This window comes from Podarcis pityusensis, assembly GCF_964106645.2.
Source record: "Podarcis pityusensis genome assembly, chromosome: 6".
Classification (NCBI taxonomy): Eukaryota; Metazoa; Chordata; class Lepidosauria; order Squamata; family Lacertidae; genus Podarcis; species Podarcis pityusensis.
The window spans coordinates 7,236,049-7,259,928 of NC_138030.1; the positions used below are offsets into that span (position 1 = coordinate 7,236,049).

At 45.7% G+C, this 23,880-nt stretch overlaps 1 protein-coding gene across 2 annotated transcripts; it reads left to right on the top strand.

The window, feature by feature from the left end:
• The first annotated feature begins 292 nt into the window (after positions 1-292).
• PTK6 (protein tyrosine kinase 6) lies at positions 293-16,723 on the top strand. 2 transcript variants are annotated; one of them, XM_081011334.1, is made up of 9 exons: positions 293-618; positions 1,590-1,853; positions 5,297-5,418; positions 7,386-7,549; positions 9,341-9,494; positions 10,277-10,438; positions 12,051-12,232; positions 13,311-13,464; positions 14,514-16,723. In XM_081011334.1, the coding sequence occupies exons 2-9, from the start codon at positions 1,615-1,617 to the stop codon at positions 14,699-14,701; spliced, it is 1,365 nt and encodes a 454-aa protein (XP_080867460.1). In that variant the 5' UTR covers positions 293-618; positions 1,590-1,614; the 3' UTR covers positions 14,702-16,723. The 2 variants fall into 2 exon arrangements, with proteins under 2 accessions (XP_080867460.1, XP_080867459.1); XM_081011333.1 differs by having other exon boundaries at positions 558-691.
• The last annotated feature ends 7,157 nt before the right edge of the window (positions 16,724-23,880 follow it).

A 23,880-nucleotide genomic window follows, 5' to 3' on the forward strand; every position in this document is an offset into this window, starting at 1 on the left:
ACTCAAAGGGATCAGAATCCGGAGCTGAAAATAAGTGGGAAATAGAAGGGAAATAAACTGCACCAGCATCCAGGGTTAGCTGAAATTTGGGTCGGTGCGTTGGCGTGTTAGATTGGGAAACACCTGCATCCCAACTTTCTCCTGGTCTTCCCCAGACTCGTCTCTGGCACACGCCCCCTTTTCAGCCCTGGAGCTCTGACGTCATCAGGCCCTGGGAGTTTCCACATCACGTGCAGGGGAAATCCTACATGAGATCCTCTCTCTGCCCTTGAGGAGGAAGATCCCATGCATCTTCCTTTAGCCTCCGGAAGAACCTTGTGTTGGGTTACTTTCGGGAAGAAAGAATTCAAATCAGAACAATAGAAGTGATGAGGGAGACTTCTGAAGTTATTATTATTTCCTATTAGGGTTTGCATACATACCTTTCACCCGATGATTCCAGGGCAGATCACAACAGAAAAATGCAAAATGAGAATAGAAGCAAAAATAAACAAACCACCCCCTTACCACAAACACATTTTTGAAAACCATAAAATGTTAATCAGACCAATGCTTGGTTTTTTCCAGGCACGGAGCCACCACAGAAAAGGCCTGTTTGGATTCAAGGTGTGAAACCAGGTATGGCAAGAGACATTTTGGCACCTAAGGCTAACCACAAAACGGGGTCCTTCTCCCCGCCAGGGAAGAAGGGGTAAGTGAAGATCTACAATCAGAAATGGGGGACAGATCTGCATCGAGATCTGCTGTCCCTGTGGATCCCGCCAACTGAGGCAGTCGCCTCACTTTGCCTCATGGGTGGGCCGGCCCTGGTGTGGGTGTGTCACACACCTATGGAATTCTCTCCCCTGGGAGACTCGCTTGGCACCATTGTTGTAGATCTTCAGGCACCAGGCAAAAACATTCCTCTTTCACCAGGCCTTTGGCTATTAACTTTCTGTGTGTCTCGCAGGTGCCCACTCTCCCCTGCCATCGCTGTCGGGGTCGTATAGCAGCGGCTTCTGGCGAGAGCTCGCAAGAATTCCCAGAGATCTTGCTAGATCTCACGCAACCGTCTGAGCAAGGCTTTGGCAGCGTTGGCACGGTCCCATGTCGCCTCGGGCAGCGAAACGGGATGGGCCTCCCCGCTTAGCCCATCTCCCAAAGGCTGACTCAGACGCCGAGAAGCCACGAGGCGTCGGGATTTGCATCCGGAGCCCCAGTCTCGGAGAAGGGAATCCGAGCGTTCTCTTTCTCTTTCACCGCCTCCTCCTTCCTCTTCTGTTGAAGGAACAACAACAGGGCAGGGCAAGGGACAGGTTATTGCTCTCTCTCTCTCTTTCTCTCGTTCTTCCTTATAAAGAGGAAGTGGGGAAGGTTTTTCTCGCAAAGCCTTCCTTGGCAGCCTCCCCCTGATCTGGTGCAGATAAAAGGCAACTCCGCAAGATTTGCAAAGGCTTTCCCAAGGTTCACCCGCGGAGGTTTGTAGCAGGCGATGGGCCTTTGAAAAGGATTTGTGGCCAGAACGAATCTGGATTTGTGCAGTGTGTGTTGGGGGTGATTTTCTACAGAGGCATAAGATTTCACCCACACAGGCCATTAATCTGCTCTAGCCTTCAGCTTGCCTGCCTTGACACCATGACTTCCAAGCCTGCGCCACCATGGAGAGCCAGGAACTGCCTTTACACCAGCCTGTGGGACTTCAAAGCCATGACAGAGACAGAACTGAGCTTCCGGGCTGGAGATCTGTTCCAAGTGATCGAGAAGAAAGGAGAGTGGTGGTGGGCCAAGAAGCTGGATCCGTCCCGGACGGGTTACGAAGAAGGCTATGTGCCTTACAACTACTTGGCCAAGCAGGAGACTATGGAGGCAGAGCCGTAAGTACACGTCTGCAAATATCCCCAGCCAGTTTTAAAAGGAAGAAAATTGTGGCGTGCAGATGAGATCTGGGCATTGAGTGCTTTGGATTTAGGGTCTCCCCAATACCTTGACTTAATGTGGATTGAGAATCCCTTTGTCCTTCCCCAAAAGACCAGAAGCATGTCTATTAGGCTTAATAGGAATGGAAATCAAAATGGGAGGCCAAAATCTGTTCATGTATGAACCCTCCTGGCCCAAAGATGGAAAACACAAGGCATACCAGCCATCCCAGAGTGGCAGGTGAAGTTGACAGAATATGCAGAACTTGCCAAATTGTCAGGGAGGATCCGGGACCAGGAAGATAAAAGATACCAAAATAATTGGAGTAAATTTATTGAATATTTAAAGGAGAATTGTAAAGAGGTCAAGACACTAGCAGGATTGACATAATACCTTCAATGTATAATAGTACTATTGTGAGAATGAGGTGTGCGATAGAAAGGGGTTAAATATACCAATTGCAGGGAGGGGGGGAGTTGCGACTCGGCAGAGTCACAGGGAATGTATGGTATTAATATGGTTTGTTGGAAAAGAACATGTAAGGAAAACAATAAAAAATTACTTGGGAAAAAAAGAGAACCCCTTTGTCCTACAATTTCCCCTTGCTTTCTCCTCCAGCAAGCACTGCACACCACTTTCTGCTCCCTAAACCCAGACGTTCCCGAAACTTTGAAAATCTGATTTGGGAAGAGACCCATCAGTGGCCCAGGGAATTTGGAAAGAGTGTTGGGCAGCAGTAGTTGGGGGTCTGGGAGCTACATGGATGAGGGGAAATTAAAAAGACGCTCACGAGAGGTTTACAACCTGCATTAAACCGAGATGTGGACAGGCACTTAACCCACATCCCGATTCTGGGACCGCAAAAGCCAGATTGATTTGATATGCAGATTTGATGGATTCATTTGATTTCACATGCAAAACAAAAACCCAAAACATGCATTCCCTCTTCCTGCTTTGGCAGAGCCTTGTGAGGAGACGGTGAAGCACAGGAGGAGACTGCAATTTCACCCATACATTATCTCCTGTCTTCATTCCAGCCTTGTAAGATTGCTTTGTTGTTGTTGTTGTTTAGTCGTTTAGTCGTGTCCGACTCTTTGTGACCCCATGGACCAGAGCACGCCAGGCACTCCTGTCTTCCACTGCCTCCCGCAGTTTGGTCAAACTCATGCTGGCAGCTTCAAGAACACTGTCCCACCATCTCGTCCTCTGTCGTCCCCTTCTCCTTGTGCCCTCAATCTTTCCCAACATCAGGGTCTTTTCCAGGGAGTCTTCTCTTCTCATGAGGTGGCCAAAGTCTTGGAGCCTCAGCTTCAGGATCTGTCCTTCCAGTGAGCACTCAGGGCTCATTTCCTTAAGAATGGAGAGGTTTGATCTTCTTGCAGTCCACGGGACTCTCAAGAGTCTCCTCCAGCACCATAATTCAAAAGCATCAATTCTTCGGCCATCAGCCTTCTTTATGGTCTAGCTCTCACTTCCACACATCACTACTGGGAAAACCATAGCTTGAACTATACGGGCCTTTGTTGGCAAGGTGATGTCTCTGCTTTTGTAAGAAATGTAGGATTGCTTACTATAACTTTAAGGCTTGCCTTTTCAGGCAAAGGAGGAAAAAAGCTTGCTCTAAACGCAGGGTTGGAAATAAAGCTGCGGCCGCTCCCAGGGATGTGGATTCTGCACCTGCTTTTGTGCTGGAGTTTGCAGAATTTGCTGCATGCCGTGCATAGGAAAACTATGGACTTCACTTTCTTAAGAAGAGAGGGCTGCTAGCCACGATGACTCCGTAGTAGGAGGAAGTAATATTTCTGAATGCTAGTTGCTGGGAACCGCAGGAGGAGAGAGAGGGCATTTGTGCTCAGTTCCTGCATCTGACATCTGGGTGGCTGCTGTGAGAACAGGATGGTGGACTAAATGGGACCATTAGCCTGTCCAGCAGACTCTTCTCATCTTTCTGCATGTCCCCAGTACTGGATTTGCCTTTTTGGACCACACCTGCACATTGAACCACAGAGCTGGGAAGGAGGAAAAAGCTCTCCAGTGCAACTGCCTGTGGTTCAGGTTTCTCGTTTTTAAAATGTCTGTGCCCCTCAATCATACTGTTCTCTTTTTTTAATAAAAAATTCCTTCCAGTAGCACCTTAGAGACCAACTAAGTTAGTTACAGTCATACCTCAGGTTACAGACGCTTGAGGTTGTGTTTTTTCGGGTTACGGACCCGCTGAAACCCAGAACTACCAGAACGGGTTATTTCTGGGTTTCGGGGGCTGTGCATGCACAGAAGCGCTAAATCGCAACACACCACTGCGGGTTGCAAATGCTACAGGTTGCAAACGTGCATCCCGCACTGATCACGTTCGCAACCCAAGCATCTACTGTATTGGTATGAGCTTTCGTGTGCATGCACACTTCTTCAGATACACTGAAAAAGAAGTCACCAGACCCTTAATATATAGTGAGAGGGTGGGGAGATGTATTACTCAGAAGGGTGGTGGGAATGGGTGATTGGCTGATAGGTGTGGTAAACCTGTTGGACTGTTATATAATAATAATAATAATAATAATAATAATAATAATAATAATAATAATTCATTTATACCCCGCCCATCTGGCTGAGTTTCCCCAGCCACTCTGGGCGGCTCCCAATCAAGTGTTAAAAACAGTACAGCATTAAATATTAAAAACTTCCCTAAACAGGGCTGCCTTCAGATGTCTTTTAAAGAGAGGATAGCTGCTTATTTCCTTCACATCTGAAGGGAGGGTGTTCCACAGGGTGGGCGCCACTACCAAGAAGGCCCTCTGTCTGGTTTCCTGTAACCTCACCTCTTGCAATGAGAGAACCGCCAGAAGGCCCTCGGCGCTGGATCTCAGGGTCCGGGCTGAACGATGGGGGTGGAGACGCTCCTTCAGGTATACAGGACCGAGGCTGTTGTTAATGACTGCAATTGGTCTTACAGGAAAAATCAAGGGGTGAGATGGCTAAAAATAGCTTTATCATGTATAATGAGATAAGGATCCAATGTCTCTATTAAGACCAGGTTTCTCCATGGTTTTAAGTTTGGTAATAAGTTGCAATTCAGCAACTTCTCTTTCCAGTCTATTTCTGAAATTCTTTTGTAACAGGACAGCTACTTTGAGATCTTGCATAGAGTGTCCTGGGAGAGTGAAGTGTTCTCCTACTGGTTTCTCTGTCTTGTGATTCCTGATATCAGATTTATGTCCATTTCTCCTTTGGCGTAGGGTTTGGCAGAGCTATGCCCTATCCTAACAAGCAGTTACCTTTCGATGCATTGCCATAAAATCACTGTTTCTCGTTTCTATGACCTCGTTGGGAGTTGCTCTACCGCTGAACTGCAACCCTTCTTCCTTGAAAGGAAAGCAATTTTTTAAAATTGTTCCTTCTGTAGGTGGTTCTTTGGGCAGATTTCCCGTTCTGAAACAGTCCACCGGCTGATGTCAGAAGAGAATATGGTCGGAGCCTTCCTAATCCGTATCAGCGAGAAAAAGGGGGCTGAGTATGTTTTGTCAGGTAAGTGTTTTTCACTTCCTATCTTTCCGACTTGAGTGACCAGCTGCAAAGGAGAAGACACTCCTAGTAATTTTCTTATAGAGCTGGGTTTTCATTTTATTAAACGTATATATCGCTCGCCACTGCAAGAAGCCCTGCAGCGATTTACGCCAGAGACATCGGCAATAAGATTTCTGCTAACTGTTCATTACTACCATTTCTTGGTGATTCTTCTGCCACGGCAGCTTACAAGTTTTAATATAGAATGGAACAGAATACGAATTCTCATAAACAGGCCAGAGTCGGCTGTCGAAAATCCAGCATAAAACAAAGGCAAAACGGAAATGAAAAACGAAACAAAGACCTGGTCATTTTTAAAAGAAAAGTTGTCATCCAAAAGTTGCCCAAAAGAAACTAACAATGGTATCGGGGGGAAACTCCTTGTGCGAGGAGTTCCAAAGATCAGATTCTATGGTGGAATAGACAACCTTTTTCAACCCTTTTTAGCCATGGGCCGGTCCACCGTCCCTCAGATCATGTGGTGGGCCCGACTATATTGGTTGGGGGGGGGGGAGAGAATGAACAAATTCCTTTGCCCCACAAATACAGTGGTACCTCGGGTTAAGTACTTAATTCGTTCTGGAGGTCTGTTCTTAACCTGAAACTGTTCTTAACCTGAAGCACCACTTTAGCTAATGGGGCTTCCCGCTGCCGCCACGCTGCTGCTGCGCGATTTCTGTTCTCATCCTGAAGCAAAGTTCTTAACCCGAGGTAATATTTCTGGGTTAGCAGAGTCTGTAACCTGAAGCATCTTTAACCTGAGGTACCACTGTAACCCAGAGATGCATTTTAACTAAAAGCACACATTCTACTCATGTAAAAATACCAGGCAGGCCCCACATATAACCCAGAGATGCATTTTAAATAAAAGGACACATTCTACTCATGTCAAAACACGCTGATTCACGGACCGTGCACGGGCCAGATTTAGAAGGCGATTGGGCCGCATCCGGCCCCCAGGCCTTAGGTTGCCTACCCCCGGAATAGTCCCTGTCTCCTATGACCTAGTCCTAGCAGGTCCTCTGAGGGCAATCTCAACACCTGGGCAGGTTTATGCTGGAGCAGAAGGTCCTCTAAGCAACTTGTTTCCAGGTTGTTTAATCCTACAACTGTAGAGTTGGAAAGGACCCTGAGGGTCATTTAGTCCAACCCCATGCAATGCAGGGTTTAATAATAATAATAATAATAATAATAATAATAATAATAATAATTTATTATTTGTACCCCGCCCATCTGGCTGGGTTTCCCCAGCCACTCTGGGCAGCTTCCAACAAAGATTAAAAATACATTAGAATGTCATACATTAAAAACTTCCTTGAACAGGTCTGCCTTCAGATGTCTTCTAAATGTCAGGTAGTTGTTTATCTCTTTAACATCTGATGGGAGGGCGTTCCACAGGGTGGGCGCCACTACCAAGAAGGCCCTCTGCCTGGTTCCCTGTAACATGGCTTCTTTCAGTGAGGGAACCGCCAGAAAGCCCTCGGCGCTGGACCTTAGTGTCCGGGCAGAACAATGGGGGTGGAGACGCTCCTTCAGGTATACTGGGCCGAGGCCGTTTAGGGCTTTAAAGGTCAGCACCAACACTTTGAATTGTGCTCAGAAACGTACTGGGAGCCAATGTAGGTCTTTCAATACTGGTGTTATATGGTCTCGGCAGCGGCTCCCAGTCACCAGTCTAGCTGCTGCGTTAAAATGTCAGATGTGGAGGAACATTTGCCCAAAGCCTCTCCCACACTCAGGTATGAAGCACAGCAGATCCTGTCCTGAACAGAACCGTGGGGGAGATGGCAGCGTGCCCAGTTTTCACCAGGGCACTTACGGGAACAGGAAGATAACAACCTGTAATGATTTGGGTGTTCCCCCTGCTTCCCCTCCCCCTTTCTGCATTGTTCCCTCTTTCTCTGACTCTCCTTTCTGCGATTTCACAGTCCGAGATGAGTCACTGGTGAGGCACTACAAGATCTTGCGCAACGACCAGGGAGCTTACTACATGAACGCCACACGCTCCTTCCCAGATCTGCACTCCCTGGTCGAGTATTACAAAGAGAAAGCGCTCACCCATGGGCTGAGGCTCTTGACCCCGTGCTACAAGGTAAGTCCAAATTTGCAACTGCAGACACATTTGGCCGGCCCCGGTTAGCAAACGGAAGTGAGCATGAGAAGGTCAAATGTCCTTTAATGACCTAACACTTTGTTCTCCATGTCTTCTGAATGGCATCTCCCGAAAAGAAATTCAACCTGTATTTTAAAGCCGTCTGGCATCTTCCCATATGAACCTACCCGGACCCTGAGATCATAACCCAAGGCCCTTCTGTATGTGCCACCTCCTCGAGAGGTCCAGAGGGTGGCAACACGAGAACAGGGCCTTCTCTGTAGTGGCTCCCCATCTATAGAATGCTCTCCCCAGGGAAGTTTGCCTGGTGCCTTCATTATACAGTGGTACCTCGGGTTACAGATGCTCCAGGTTACAGACTCTGCTAACCCAGAAATAGTACCTCGGGTTAAGAACTTTACCTCAGGATGAGAACAGAAATTGTGCGGTGGCGGCAGGAGGCCCCATTAGCTAAAGTGGTGCCTCAGGTTAAGAACAGTTTCAAGTTAAGAACGGACCTCCAGAAAGAATTAAGTTCTTAACCCGAGGTACCACGTTCCTTTTTAACCAGGCCTTTGGTTGATCTCATTGACATCCAACACCCTTTCAGAATGTGGCAGAATACAAAAGAGGGAGGTATGAGGAAGTCCAGAAAATAAGTAATTTAAAATTGGAAATGGAAAAGAGAGTTTGTTTTTAATTGTTATGTTTTGTGTTTTTATTGTTAAGTTTTGTATTGTGTTTTTTTTGTGTGTGTTGTTTTTCTTTTTTTGTTTGTTTGTTTAAAAATTTAATAAAAAATTATTGCAAAAAAACAAAAAACCAGAATGTGGCTTGGGGGGCGGGGCGGGCGTTATTGAGTTACAGTGGTACCTCGGTTTAAGTACTTAATTTGTTCCGGAGGTCCGTTCTTAACCTGAAACTGTTCTTAACCTGAAGCACCACTTTAGCTAATGGGGCCTCCTGCTGCCGCCGCACTCCCACTGCGTGATTTCTGTTCTCATCCTGAAGCAAAGTTCTTAACCCGAGGTACTATTTCTGGGTTAGCGGCGTCTGTAACCTGAAGCGTCTGTAACCTGAGGTACCACTGTACTGTTTTTGGTTTGATTTTATATGTTGTGGTCTTGTTGCGAACTGCCCTGAGACCTCCAGGTATAGGGTGTTGTATAAGTTGAATTAATAATAATAATAATAATAATAATACTCAAAATATTATCTAAATTCTACAATTTATCAATTTCTAACATTCACTAGCTATAGCGGCTATGGGTGCCCGTGCACCCCAAAGCTCTGTCACCCTGGGTCTGTAACCGTAAGGTGAAACCGACAGAGTTCACAGAAAGATGGCCGACCGTCAGGGATGCTTTAGCTGAAATTCCTCCATGCAGGAGGTTGGATGAGATGATTCTTGGAATAACTTCCAACTCAATCGTTCTAAGAACTTGAGCAGGAAAGTTTTGGAAGTCTTTAGGGTTACTGTTACGTTCTGAAGTTCTCACCCTGGGCCAGCAGGGGGATACTGTAGATAGTTATGCAAATAAGGGATCGAAAGTGACGTTCAGTGATTGGATAGTTTTAGAAAATTGTTACAGTTACGTTGTACTGGAGCTCTATATAAGCAGGCTGGCTGAACCCTTCAGTTCAGTTCTGTTCTGGCCTCTGAATAAACAAGAGCTGTTTGAAGAATCGCTGTGTCGTCTGATATCTTCACCCACAACTTAACAGTTTCATTGGTCCTCTGGGTGAACCTTAGGTAACAAAGGCTTGCCGTTTCTTTTCTTTTGACTCCAGCAAGAGCCCACGGCGATGCCACACTGGGACGACTGGGAAAGGCCAAAGGAAGAGTTCCGCCTTGCCCAGAAACTGGGCGCAGGTTACTTTGGGGAAGTCTATGAAGGATACTGGAAGGACAGAGTCAGAGTTGCGATCAAAGTGCTCCCCAGAGGTAAGAGTTCGGCTTTGCACAGGAGCAAAGGAAGCTGCCTTTATCATGCCAGGTCAATGTTGAAGAGGCCTTGGAATCATCAGCTGGTCCAAAGAGAAGCAGCCAGATTAGTGTTTGGGGTTCCTTGTTGCTCTTAATATGCCGCCCATCTGACTGTGTTGCACCCAGCCAATCTGGGTGGCTCCCAACAAAATATTAAAAACACAATAAAACCTCAAATGTGAAAATATTCCTATTCACCCTTCTTCAGCCAGGGAAGTAAGGAAAAAATATACCGTATTTTTTGCTCTAGAAGACTCACTTTTTCCCTCCTAAAAAGTAAGGGGAAATGTGTGTGCGTCTTATGGGGCGAATGCAGGCTGCGCCGCTATCCCAGAAGCCAGAACAGCAAGAGGGATTGCTGCTTTCACTGCGCAGTGATCCCTCTTGCTGTTCTGACTTCTGAGAGTCAGAATATTTTTCTTCTTGTTTTCCTCCTTCAAAAACTAGGTGCGTCTTGTGGTCTGGTGCGTCTTATAGAGCGAAAAATACGGTGTATTCCTAAATTGCCTCTTGACAATACAAAGTTTTCAGACCTTGAAAAGGCTCGCTATGCTTTCCTTTACAAGTGCAACAATGGTCAGTGTAATAGGTCGGTGAGAAGGTTGGTGTTTCGAGCCTACTCAGGGACGGCTGTGGGCAGGATTCCTGAATTGCGGGGTTGGTCTAGATGACCCTCAGGGTCCCTTCCAACTCTACAGTTCTGTGATTCTATGTGCTTGCTTCCCTCCCACCCCCGGCAGCTGATCTGACGTACCAGGACATGTTCAAAAACGAAATTGAGGCGATGAAGAAGCTGAGGCACAAGCACATCCTCTCCCTCTATGCCATCTCGACTCGTGGGGACCCCGTGTACATCATCACGGAGATCATGAGCAAAGGGAACCTCCTAGAATTCCTCCGAGGTGAGACCTTTGCACAAGGTGCTTCCTTCACCGTAACCCGCTTCCTGCATTGCTCGCAGGTAGGGCTTTCACAGTTTCCTGAGTGGGACAGCATTTCTCTCTCCACTTCTGACACCGTGTTGCCACCTTCTGATGCTCATGTGTCGAGGGTACTTGTCTGCTGGGGAAACTCCCCACAGGCGTTTCCACACAGGGGATCCACAGGGCTGGGAACCCAGTACAACCGAGGGTCCTGCTTGCGTGAAGACCCTGCTCACGAGAAGCCCAATGCTTTGTCATCGGAGGGCTGAGCTAGAGCAGCCACAGGGGGCAAACAGGAAGTAAAGCCCTGCTTCTGCCTGAAATCACGAGTGCTGACCACAAGTCACATGTGAATGTTAGCTTTTGAGCTATTGTGGTCTTTTCCAGCTGTGCAGTGGATACTGGTCCAAAGGGGCAAATGGGGCACTGCCACACCCACTTCAGTTTTCCCGTTACCCACCCACCTTCCTGCTTTCAACCCATCCAAAGCGTGGTGTTGTCTACCAGCTTCCTCCACCTGAGGTCTCAATGTTGCCCTTGCAGAACTCAGCAGAGAGGATGACGGAGGAGGCAAATCCGCAGTTAGTTGGCTCTGCCTGTCCTTGGCTGTCTGGCGAGTGACGCGGTGGCTTGGGTGCACGCAGGCTCCACGCTGCCCCAAACGGTCCGCCCACTGCCTGCCCCCCAGCTGTAGGGCGGCTGAGTGGGAGGAGGCAGGCAGACTCCTCCAAGGCCCTGCAGAGTATCCTGCCCCGGCTGGCCCCGCTCCTAGGCACTGGGCACGCACACAGCCCCAGGCACCGCTGACTGCAAGGGGCCGTTGGCACGATCAAGCAGGCACTCCTTATGGAAACGATATCAAAACTTTCAGAAGAAACACAGAAAGGTCCTTTTTTATAATTTTTTCTTGAACTGATTTTATAATGAATTGATTTTAGAATGCTGTATTATTTTACTGTTGTTAGCCACTCTGAGCCCAGCTTCGGATGGGGAGGGTGGGATATAAATAAAAAATTATTATTATTAAACATTTCAGCATAACAATTTATCCAAAACATATCAACCTCATTTCCCCCCCATAAATTTCCCTCCCCTCTCCCTACAAAGAATCCACCGTCCCACCCCCTCCCGGACTTCCCTCAGCTCCTCTCTCTGGTTTTTAAACACATGTTATTCTCTGCATGTTCCCAAATTGTAATGATCCTTAATTTATCTGTCTGTATGTTACCAATAATAAATTTGTGTCTGTTTATTCGAAGCCTGCAAAGGAGATCAGTTCATTTTGTTGTTTCTTTAAGTACTTTGTAAAAGGTTCCCATTCTTCTTTAAAATCACAGTTGTCCTTGTCATGTAATTTATGCGTCAGTTTCACCAGTTCCACATAGTCCATCAATTTCTCTTGCCACTGCTCTTTTGTCGGGATTTCTTCATTCTTCCATCCTTGTGCTATTAAGATGCTTGCCTCCGTTGTCGCATACATGAATATGTTCTTCAGTTTCCTTGGCAGGTCTTTTCCTACAATCCCTAACAGAAATGCTTCAGGAAAGGCAGACAGGTCCTAACCGGAATGCCCCTCTATGTTTACTTCCAGGTTCCGAAGGGGAGCACCTGCATATAGCAGAGCTGGTGGACATGGCGTCTCAGGTTGCAGATGGCATGTGCTACCTGGAGACACAGAAATTCATCCACCGAGACCTCGCTGCCCGGAACATCCTGGTCGGAGAGAACAACATCTGCAAAGTGGGAGATTTTGGGATGGCCAGGCTGATCAAGGTATTCTCTTGAGGTGGTGGACTTGTAAAAGGGTAAAAGAGCACAGTCATACCTCTTGCTACGTTTGCTTCAGGTTAAATCTTTTCAGGTTGCGTCCCGCGGCGACCTGGAAGTACCGGAAAGGGTTACTACCGGGTTTCACCGCTTGCGCATGCGCAGACGCTCAAAATGATGTCACACGCATGCGCAGAAGCGGCGAATTGCGACCCGCGAACATGCAGGCGCAGGTTGTGTTCTGCTCATGTTGCAAATGGGGCTTCGGAACGGATCCTGTTTGCAACCAGAGGTACCACTGTACTGGGAAATGATCCATAATGAATTGAAACAAAATGTTTAAAAGTACTTTCCCCCCCCTCCAAACCCAGAGTTGGGGATAATTCAGAATGAAATCCCCAGGTGTCAAAAAAGGTTATTTATGTATGCCACTACTGCGGCCCGTGTTTTGTTAGCCCCAAAATGGAAAACGAGCGAAGTCCCAACTAAAGAAGAATGGCAACTTAAGTTGACAGAATATGCGCAGCTTGCAAACTTGACTTATAGAATAAGAAAACAAGAAGAACATACGTTTAGAGAAGATTGGGAAACGTTTATTGAATATATGGGGAATAACTGTGTACAGTTGAAAACACTGTCAACATTAAGAAAAATTTAACAGTGTAAATAGGTTTTGATAGATGCAATAATGGAATACTGAATGGTATAGTTTTTGTAAAATATACAGGCATTTATGATATGTAAAATGAACCATGGAAAGAGAAGAAGGGAGGTTATTGATATTTTAAGGATGTAAAAATGAGTACTTTAAATTGTAAAACAGAAAATTTAATAAAAAATATATACAAAAACAAAAAGGAATTTTCTTGAGGCTTGGGGAGTGTTGACAGTAAATAAAAATAGGTTGTGCCCCGGCTGGTGTTTGCTGTGCATTAAAAAAGAAAAGAAAAAAAGAATTCTGCACCAATATGACACCAAATTTTGCTGAATTCTGTGGCTCATGCAGTTAATAATAAAAGTGCACAACTGTAAAGTGTTCAGTGGGTTGTTGTTATACATACATGTTGTTCTTCTGTTCTCGCAGGACAACGTTTACGAATCTTACTCCCACAACGTCCCCTACAAATGGACGGCACCGGAAGCCCTTTCCCACGGCCGCTACTCCGTCAAATCCGACGTTTGGTCCTTCGGAATTCTCCTGTATGAAATCATGACCCTTGGCCAGAACCCATATCCAGGTGTGTTTGAGATCCGGGGCATCGTAGGAACAGAGGAAACTGCTTTATACTGAGCCAGACCGCTGGTCCTCCCAGCTAAGAGCTGCCAGCACTGACTGGCAGAGGCTGTTGATGTTTCCCGGCAGAGCACATTCCCAGCCTTACAGAGGCGGAACCAGGGTAGCTTCTCTATCCCTGAGCTACGGCCCTTCTGCAAGCCGGAGGCTTTTAAGCAGAGACTGGATGGTCATCTGTCATGGATGCTTTAATTGAGATTCCTGGGTTGGACTAGATGAGCTTTGGGGTCTCTTCTACGATTCTATGATGAATGCATAGCCGTGCTAGTCTTAGGCTACAAGATTTATAGTGTTAATTCAGCCCTTCTAGCTGGAAGGATTGCACGCATGAAATAAATGGATATTTATATGCTTGGGAAACAACAAAGGCGCTGGTTGCAAGGAAACAAGAAATATTTAAAGAATATTTTTTTTCCTGCATTCCCCCTCTATAAACTAAGTGCCTCTTATGGTCAGGTGCTTCTTATGGAGCGAAAAATACGGTAGTTTGATAAACACAGGATTTGAATTTGTTAATTTGTAACTGGGTGATTTTACAACTGTAATTTTTCATTCTTGACCAATAATAAAAATAAACTAATGATCATTTTAAAAATGTAATGTTAATTCAGCAGTACCTGCTGCATTTTAAATGCAGCTGCACTTAATATTACTACTACTACTACTACTACTACTACTACTACTATTATTATTATTATTACAGTGCTACCTCTGGTTGCGAATGGGATCCGTTCCGGAGGCCTGCTCACAACATGAAAAGAGCGCAACCTGAAGTGCCATATCTGCGCAGGTGTGCGGCATGATTTGGTGCTTGTGCACATGCGTGAAGCGCAATTTAGAGCTTCTGCACATGCGCGAGCGGTGAAACCCGGAAGTAACCCTTTCCGGTACATCCAGGTTGCCGCGGGACATAACCTGAAAGAACGTAACATGAAGCAAACGTAACATGAGGTATGACTGTATTAACATTATTGTTTTCCTCGCTCTTTGCAGGTATGACCAACAGTGAAGTTTTCAAGCATGTCCAGACCGGTTTCCGGATGCACTGCCCTCTCAACTGCCCTGCCACAATGTACAACATCATGTGCGCATGCTGGGACCTGAACCCAAAAGAGAGGCCAGACTTCAAGCAGCTCCGAGGGCAGCTCCAGAGTTTCACAAATTATGAGAACCCGGAATGAAAGGAGCAGCTTCCTCTTTCCTCCTCCTCCGCCTCCTCCCTTGCAAATTTCATACGGAAAAAAGCGACCTCTAGTGAACTGATAGTCCGTATAGTGAAAGCTATGGTTTTCCCAGTAGTGATGTATGGAAGTGAGAGCTGGACCATAAAGAAAGTTAATCGCCGAAGAATTGATGCTTTGGAATTATGGTGCTGGAGGAGACTCTTGAGAGTCCCATGGACTGCAAGAAGATCAAACCTCTCCATTCTTAAGGAAATCAGCCCTGAGTGCTCACTGGAAGAACAGATCCTGAAGCTGAGGCTCCAATATTTAGGCCACCTCATGTGAAGAGAAGACTCCCTAGAAAAGACCCTGATGCTGGGAAAGATGGAGGGCACAAGGAGAAGGGGACGACAGAGGACGAGATGGTTGGACAGTGTTCTCGAAGCTACCAGCATGAGTTTGACCAAACTGTGGGAGGCAGTGGAAGACAGGAATGCCTGGCGTGCTCTGGTCCATGGGGTCACGAAAAGTCGGACACGACTAAACGACTAAACAACAAGTGAAATGAAACGTGCGCACAACTTGGGAGGGCAGAGGAGCAGGCTTTGGGCTTCTCTGATAAAAACAGAGTCCGACTGCGGACATGTGATATTGGCATTGCACGATAAGTGACTAAGAAGAGCTGGATCAGGCCAAACTCCTCTCAGGGCTGGCATCTTGTTCTCACAGTGGCCAACCAGATGCGAAAGGAAAGTCTGCAAACAGGACATGAGTGCGAGAGCTGTCCAAGCTGGTGCCCATTACTACATCTCATGGGAAGAGAGGAAGGGCGGGATCTGGGGACGAACCCATTTAACTGTCGCTCATGAAGAGCAGGTGGCGCTGTGGTCTAAACCACTGAGGCTCTTGGGCTTGCCGATCAGAAGGTTGGCGGTTCGAATCCCCGCGACAGGGTGAGCTCCTGTTGCTCGGTCCCTGCTCCTGCCAACCTAGCAGTTCAAAAGCACATCAAAGTGCAAGTAGATAAATAGGTACCGCTCTGGCGAGAAGGTAAACGGCATTTCCGTGCGCTGCTCTGGTTCGCCAGAAGTGGCTTAGTCATGCTGGCCACATGACCCAGAAGCTGCACGCCGGATCCCTTGGCCAATAAAGTGAGATGAGCGCCGCAACCCCAGAGTCAGTCACGACTCTACCTAATGGTCAGGGGTCCCTTTACCTTTACCTACAAGTTACTATATACAAGAACAGAAACAGATCTTTACTGCCTCTCTCTTAAACTCCAAACGACTCTCAGAACTCAGAACACCACACTGACCAACACACACTCCAGTCAGTAAGGTCATAAGTCATCATTCCTGTGTGAGACCTCAACCAATGGTAGAGCTATATCCAAGGTCTCATATCTCTAGGCAGAATAACTCCTCTCTGCCCAGTCATCCTTGGCCTTTGGCCAACTCTTAATTGACTCTGTGTGAAGCTGCACAGAATGGCACGTAGTCAAAAAACCCAACATGTTTCCCCACCAGACCCCCACCTGTGGGGGAAAACACACACATATCTACATCAGCCACTGGTGCTCAGTCATAAGGAGAAGGTTTTTGCGCCTCTCCTCTCTTCAGAACAGGAGGAGGGGTAGGGTCTAATCCTGGCATACAATGGAACACAGGTGTGTTTAATGCAGGAGAGACGGAGCTAATACAAGGAGGAACTGAGCAGGAAGAGCAAGAAGTCTTCCAAATATTGTGGATTTTAAAGGGGGTGTACTGAGACCTTTTGCAGCAGTAGGCAAACTGGCAGGTATGGTTGCTGCTTGGCGACCCCTTCTCTGTGGCAGCAAACCTGATGGTCTTCAATTGATGCTGATGTGCTTGTTTGGGAGTTCAGCTGTTTAGAATAAAAGGGCATCTGCCTGGTAGATTCCACTGGCTTGTTCAGATCAAGTCACCAAACCTCAAGGGACTGTCATTGGAATTAACTCACTGCAACCTGATTGCTGCATTTAATCAGTTGTATATTAAAAGCGTGTTAACGACAAAAGAAGTTTCTGTCTCTCTAAATATCACGTCTGAAAGTGGCCAAAGAAAATGAATACAGTGAGAGCCTAATTTTATCACTGCATCAACTTATTGTATTGTTGCATGCCTCCCCCCCCCAAATCTCTTGAGTGGTGCAAGATTCCAGGAGGTTCCAGGTGTCCTACCCAGGGTTCGTGTTTCCTTTTGGAAATGAGACACAGGACTCAGCTACATTAGTCAAAAAACAACAGCATTTTAAATGTGTTATAAACATACAACACCAGGTGGCGCTATAGAGCACAAAACTTTTATATGCGATTTTACATACAGTATTTTATCTTTTAAAACAATTTAATTTATGACTTCTTTATAGCGTTCCCCCCCACCCCGTGTGTGTAGATTCACCCCCAGTGGAGACTGCAGTGTCTTTATGATATATGGTTTATTTACGCATATATACAACCTGAGCCTGTCATGCAGGGGTCCACAGCATTAACACCCCAAAGGGTCTTCTTTCTCCCGTAGCCACAGCTATGAATTTCTGCAGGGAAATTCAAGGAAATAAAGGCTCAGCATTTGAGCTGAATGCTTCCTGTTTCCCGAGGGGTGGGGAATGTTGCAATCCCTGGAGCCAAAAGGCCGTCAAAAGGGTTAACAGCAGTAGGCTGTGACATTTGTGTATAGAGCCCAGGTGAGATAAGAGAGTATAAACAGTGGCGGGGAGTTAAAGGACAACACACCTAGTTCTACTCAACCCATTGGGTCTTAGTACTTCTGTCTCTTGCAAACACACATAGCACTTCATATTATCAAGCTGCTTTTGAAATTGAGAGGGCTTTCAAAGGCAGGTTTCGATAGGCCGAGTGAGGATGGCGGCTGATACAATTCAGTACAGTGGTACCTTGGTTCTCAAACTTAATCCGTTCCGGAAGTCCGTTCCAAAACCAAAGCGTTCCAAAACCAAGGCACGCTTTCCCATAGAAAGTAACGCAAAACAGATTAATCCGTTCCAGACTTTTAAAAACAACCCCTAAAACAGCAATTTAACATGAATTTTACTACCTAACGAGACCATTGATCCATAAAACGAAAGCAATAAGCAATGTACTGCAGTCACACAATCCATCCATCAGTAGCTGGACTGGGTTCCACACAGTCACAAAAACAAAACAAAAAAGAGCCGCCAAAAAAAAAAACACAACGCAAAATAAATAGCAAAAACAGACAGACCTCAAGGAAGGATGGCACTCAAATCAGAAGTGTAACACTCAAAACGGAGCACATTTGGCTTCCGAAAAATGTTCACAAACTGGAATACACACTTCCGGGTTTGAAGTGTTTGGGTTCCAAGTTGTTTGAGTACCAAGGCGTTTGAGAACCAAGGTACCACTGTATGCACTTAAAGGCAAGCATACCTAATTCACACTTTCAGAATCAAAAGGTGAACCGAAACACAGCCGCCAATTGGGAGTTAGACTGCTCTGTATTTTGCAGCACGGTTTCTCCAGCCAACCAATGCGTACAGAAATGCGTATATCAGGGGAACATGTGCATACGAATGCACACATTCTTGAAAGTAGCATACGAAGGTGCATTATAATAGGGGAAATTGCTTTGCCAAAATGTGCCCTGAACTGTGGAAAACTGAGTCTAAGAGTGGAAGAATGAGAAACTGGCAGATTTGACCATCCTTTGCCAGGAGGGTCTGAAGTTGTTGTTTTTTAAATCTCCACCTAAAAATCCCCGCTGGGCACATCCAGCTGTAATAAACGAAAATTTGTTCTTATTCCCTTATGGGGGACACAAGAGCCCTTATAGAGTCCTTTGCAGGTTCTCCATCGGTCGGAAAAAATAACAGAAGCCAACCAGAGAATATTGAGAAGCAAAGCAGCTCATAAGCCTGATCTTTATTGAACTGCTGCAACAGGGTGCTCCCCTCACACGCAGGAAAAGGAGGAGGACCCCAAACCAAGGTGTGCCCACCCTAATATAGACATTTTAATTTGCCTGCCCTGGAGTCCAAGGCCACCCCCAGACACGTCATATGTACATCACAGAAAGGGCGGTCTACAACAGAAATCTGAGCGCGTTATCTCCTGTCTGGCAGGTTACCTGTTAATGCTTACTTGATTGGATACCCTGGGGAGCCTGGCCAGTCTTTTGTAATGACAAACACTTAGTTCTTGAGCCAGGTCACAGGCTCACCCTATTCATACACAGACATACCCTTGAGACAGGATTTCTGAAGGAAAAGACAATAGGGAGGCTTTTCTATTTTCCTTAACCTTGCAGAGAAATCATTTGGTCAAGTTGGGAGTCAAAATGGTTTCAGGGCTGTTTTCCTGTGCTGCTTCAGACATGTGGTTTATATATTTATGTACATGTTTGCTTGGTACATTTATGAACATTTATTATATATATAATACCTTATTTATTTCAATTTGGACCAGGCATTTTGCACAGTCTGTCACAGGCTTCCTATGCCTGTTGCACTTCATGGTATTTTCGTCTCATTGTTCACAATTCCCTCATTCCTCTCCCCTTATGCACACACCAACTTGCGTTTCCGGGTGTACAACGGGTTCACCAGAAGGTAACATGCCCTGTGTCTGACAATGTGGACTTTCACCTTGCAAAGCCCACGTCGCCGTTTGTTTTTATAAAGTGCCACAAGACATTGCTGCCCTTCTGGAATTTGAACTTTACTGTAAACGCCATTCCTGTACGAGAGGAGAGGACTTGAAGGGACTGAGCGATACCTAAATATTTGTGCCGCTCTTTATCAAAAGCCACCAGGAAATGGCTCACCAGGCAAATTCCCCTGTAAGAAGTAGTGAGAATAAACAGCAGAGTTCTGTTTTAATATGGTACAGCAGATCAGATACCAGTAAAAACCTGGATACAGGAGTGCTTTGGGTTCCTTGACATGTAGGAGCAGTTAACGGAGAAATCCGAGGGCTCCCTTGGACAAAAAACAAGGACACCAGCCAGGAATACCAGAGCAAAACAGCAGCAAGTAGGCTTGTTCTTTATTGAAGCCTGTCATGACAGGACTCCCACCTGCCACCAGGTGAAACAAAATGGAAGCCCAGAACAAAGAAGACCCCAACTTTTATTAGTTACTAATCCCCCAAACTACATCCCTAGAACTACATCATGACTACATCAGTGACACATCACAAAAAGGAGGGGTTGAGGGAGGAGTTGTGGAAGCAACCTGAGGGTCTTGTCACCTGGCTGGTTCCTCCTTACCCCCTCCCCATGAGTCACTTTCAGGAGACAAAGGGGAGCTTGCAGTTTCCTGCCCCCAGAGGGAAGATCTGATCATTGTCCTTTGTTCCACTCCGTGTTGAATCCACTCCCATATGCAAGTCCTTTGTGACCTTGATGGACTTCTGTCTGGGACCATCAAGGTTGTCATGCCAACTGAGTAGGGCTCCTGTGTATGTGCTGCTACAGTTAAGGGATTATGGCCGTCCTGTATCAAACCTTCCCCCTTTGATAGCCCTTCCTTCATGGAGTAAAATAAAAGTAGACCGGTGTAAATCCGATGTATGGTTGATTTACTATGAATTTATAACAGAAATGTTGCGCATGTCACATGTGAGTGTGTGTGTGTGTGTGTCGTGTTTGTACAAACTGAATGATTGGGGGGGGGGGGAGTTTCCTGCAACAGAGCTAAAGCTTGCCATGACAGTTAGCAACTGGAACATAAGAAACTGTCCTGTACTGAGTTAGGAACCTTTGTCAATCTAGCTCATGCTGTCTACACTGATTGGCAGTGCCGGATTTACGTATAAGCTAAACAAGCTATAGCTTAGGGCACCACTCTCTTGTGGGGGGGGGGGGCAAAAAAATAAAGGAAAAAACACACCTGGATGTCCTGTTGTAAACAAAATCTGCCCTTTTCCCCTTATGGAGTATCCAAGAGCCCGTATAGAGTACTTACGTGGGTTCCCTATTAGTAGGAGAAAATAACAGAGGCCAACCAGAGAATACTGAGAAGCAAAGCAGCTAGTAAGCCTGATCTTTATTGAACTGTTGCAACAGGGTGCTCCCCTCACATACAGGAAAGGAGGAGGACCCAGAACCAAGGTGTGCCCACCCTTACATAGACATTTTAAATTCCCTGCCCTGGAGCTCAAGACCAGCCCTCCATACATCATACATACATCACAGAAGGGGTGTAACCCAAGACCACCCCCCACAAACATCATACCTACATCACAGAAAAGGTGGTCTACAACAGAAATTTGAATGTTGTTGTTTTTCCTGTCTGCCAGGTTGTCTGATAATGCCTTATCTGATTGCCTTTCCTGGTAGTCTGGCCATTCCTTTGAAATGGTGATTACCCACTTACTGTAACTAGGAAGGTTTTTTTCACCTCCTCCCTCCTTGCAGAGAAACATTTGGTCGGCTTGGGAGTCAAAATGGTTTCAGGTCAGTCTTCCTGTGCTGATCTATGTACGTGCTTGGTTGGTACATTTATGAACATTTATTATATATATATATAAGACCTTAAATTTTATTATTACGTTTCCAAGATATAAGATAAAAAACAAATAAAATAAAACCCACATACAGCAACAGTGTTTTGTGTTGTGTGGGCTCCTACGATGTAAGTAATGGTCCCCGCCTGCTAGCCTGCTCCCTAAAATATCCCTGGTTTGCTCATTTCTATATATAGGGTGCCTACATTCTGCATGGACTGGTTGCATGGCAACATCAGCAAATGGCTTGCGATACCTATTAGGTACATAAATTGCCATATAGCATATATTCAACAACAAAAATAGCGACAATTTGTTGTTGACAAAGGACAGCTGGACATATAAAGGGCCCCATTACCTTCAGTAGCTTAGGGCCTCATCAAACCTAAATCCAGCCCTGTCTACAGGACTTTAGAGTTTTTCCCCACCCTGCCTGGAAATTTGTTGTTGTTTAGTAGTTTAGTCATGTCCGACTCTTTGTGACCCCATGGACCAGAGCACGCCAGGCACTCCTGACTTCCACTGCCTCCCGCAGTTTGGTCAGACTCATGCTGGTAGCTTCGAGAACACTGTCCCACCATCTCGTCCTCTGTCGTCCCCTTCTCCTTGTGCCCTCCATCTTTCCCAGCATCAGGGTCTTTTCCAGGGAGTCTTCTCTTCTCATGAGGTGGCCAAAGTATTGGAGCCTCAGCTTCAGGATCTGTCCTTCCAGTGAGCACTCAGGGCTGATTTCCTTCAGAATGGATAGGTTTGATCTTCTTGCAGTCCATAGGACTCTCAAGAGTCTCCTCCGGCACCATAATTCAAAAGCATCGATTCTTTGGTGATCAGCCTTCTTTATGGTCCAGCTCTCACTTCCATACATCACTACTGGGAAAACCATAGCTTTAACTATACAGACCTTTATTGGCAAGGTGATGTCTCTGCTTTTTAAGATGCTGCCTAGGTTTGTCATTGCTTTTCTCCCAAGAAGCAGGTGTCTTTTAATATCAGGGATTAAAACTGGGACCTTTTGATGCAGAGCAGGACTGAGCTATGATTCTTCCCGCACTTATAGCATCTGCCGCAGGGTTTTGTCCTGGGTCCACTGAGTTGGCCAGAAAGTGCAATGACTTGGTTTAATATGGCCCCTTCATGTTTATTGCTGTTTCTGTGTTATATTATATTATGACAATAGTTATTATTATTTTTGCTAAGTTTCGTGGATATTTTCTTTTTTAATTGCTTATGTAAGTCACCTGGAGATGTTTTGCATTAGCTGCTGCTGGTAATTGAAATCGTCGTCTTCATGCATTTTAAAAAATAGAGTGTCCTTGGTAAACTGGCGCCTTCCCCCCATCAAATTCTGGAAGCACCATTGGGGGAGATGAATGCAATCTGCTGCTGAACAGTTCGGTTAATGATTCTGTCAATGCTAGCCTAGCAGACAGCTGGAAGAATTGTTGATCTCTATTCCACCGTTAAAGCAAACATTATAAACCCCATACAGACACTAGCGAGCTCCATCCAAAATGTTTGCACTGAGGACTGGGCCAGGGAACCCTTCTCAGGCTTAAGTACCTGCCTCTCTCCTCTGAGCAAACATTGCTGGATAATGGGGTCTGTTTGAAGGATCCAGACAGTTAATGAGCATCTATAATTCCTGCTGAGTACACCTGGAGTTGTGTTTTTTCCCCCCTCTGGACTATACACCAGAGCTCCGCATGTGAAACTAGTATTTCAGTGCCATTAGGTTGACTCAGTCCCTCTCCCTGGAGATCTGATGTGAAGCTGGGAACTTTTGAAGTCTGCTTGGGGTGTTTAATGCTATATCACCATCTATGCTCAACATGTCTAAGTGTAAATAAACTGAAATATTATGAACTCCCTAAGGCTCCAGGGATATCCTTCCAAATAAAACCAAACCTGGTTAATTGCCACACTCCTGGAACTTCTTGCTGCAAGGAGGACGAGTGAGAGTATCATAATACTGTTGGTTTAAAAAGGAAGAGTCTTTGCCAGGGGTCAGCAAACTTTTTCAGCAGGGGGCCGGTCCACTGTCCCTCAGACCTTGTGGGGGGCCGGACTATATTTTGGGGGAAAAAATAATGAATTCCTATGCCCCACAAATAACCCAGAGATGCATTTTACATAAAAGGACACATTCTACTTATGTAAAAACACCAGGCAGGCCCCTGGTGTTCGTTCTGCCCTTTCCAATGCGCTTCCCCGACTCAAAGCACAAAAATGTTAATTATTATTTTTTTAATAGGGGGTTTCTTGCACTAGGGCGACCGAGAGCTTTAATCCACTTTAAGGTCACAAACTTTTGACCAAAGAGTGGAAATGGTTTGTTGAATATTTACAGATAAATGGAAAGCAGATAAGAACGCTGGCAGGATTAGTGTAATAACCTACAGTTACATTAGAGTATATATTTAAAGAAGATAAACAAATGAGTAAGTTAAATGAATTTGGCTAGGCAGAAGATATTAAAAATAAATGTATTATATGTTAAATATTATTCTAAGAAAGATATGCTAATATGCCTAGAATAAAAATGTAAAGTATATCTATGAATTGGAAAAGAGAAGAGATAAAAGAAATATAAAGAATGATACATTTGGAGAATGCAAAGATAAAGGTGGAAATAGAGATTTATAGAAGTCGAATTGTGGTGGAGGGAAGCTGTGGGTGGGGAAGGGAGTATTAT

Coding starts and splice junctions, on each gene's coding strand:
- PTK6 (XM_081011333.1), top strand. CDS start 621: ATGGCAAGAGACATTTTGGCACCTAAGGCTAACCACAAAACGGGGTCC. Junction 1,854..5,296: donor GAGACTATGGAGGCAGAGCC/GTAAGTACACGT, acceptor TTCCTTCTGTAG/GTGGTTCTTTGGGCAGATTT. Junction 10,439..12,050: donor CCTCCTAGAATTCCTCCGAG/GTGAGACCTTTG, acceptor GTTTACTTCCAG/GTTCCGAAGGGGAGCACCTG.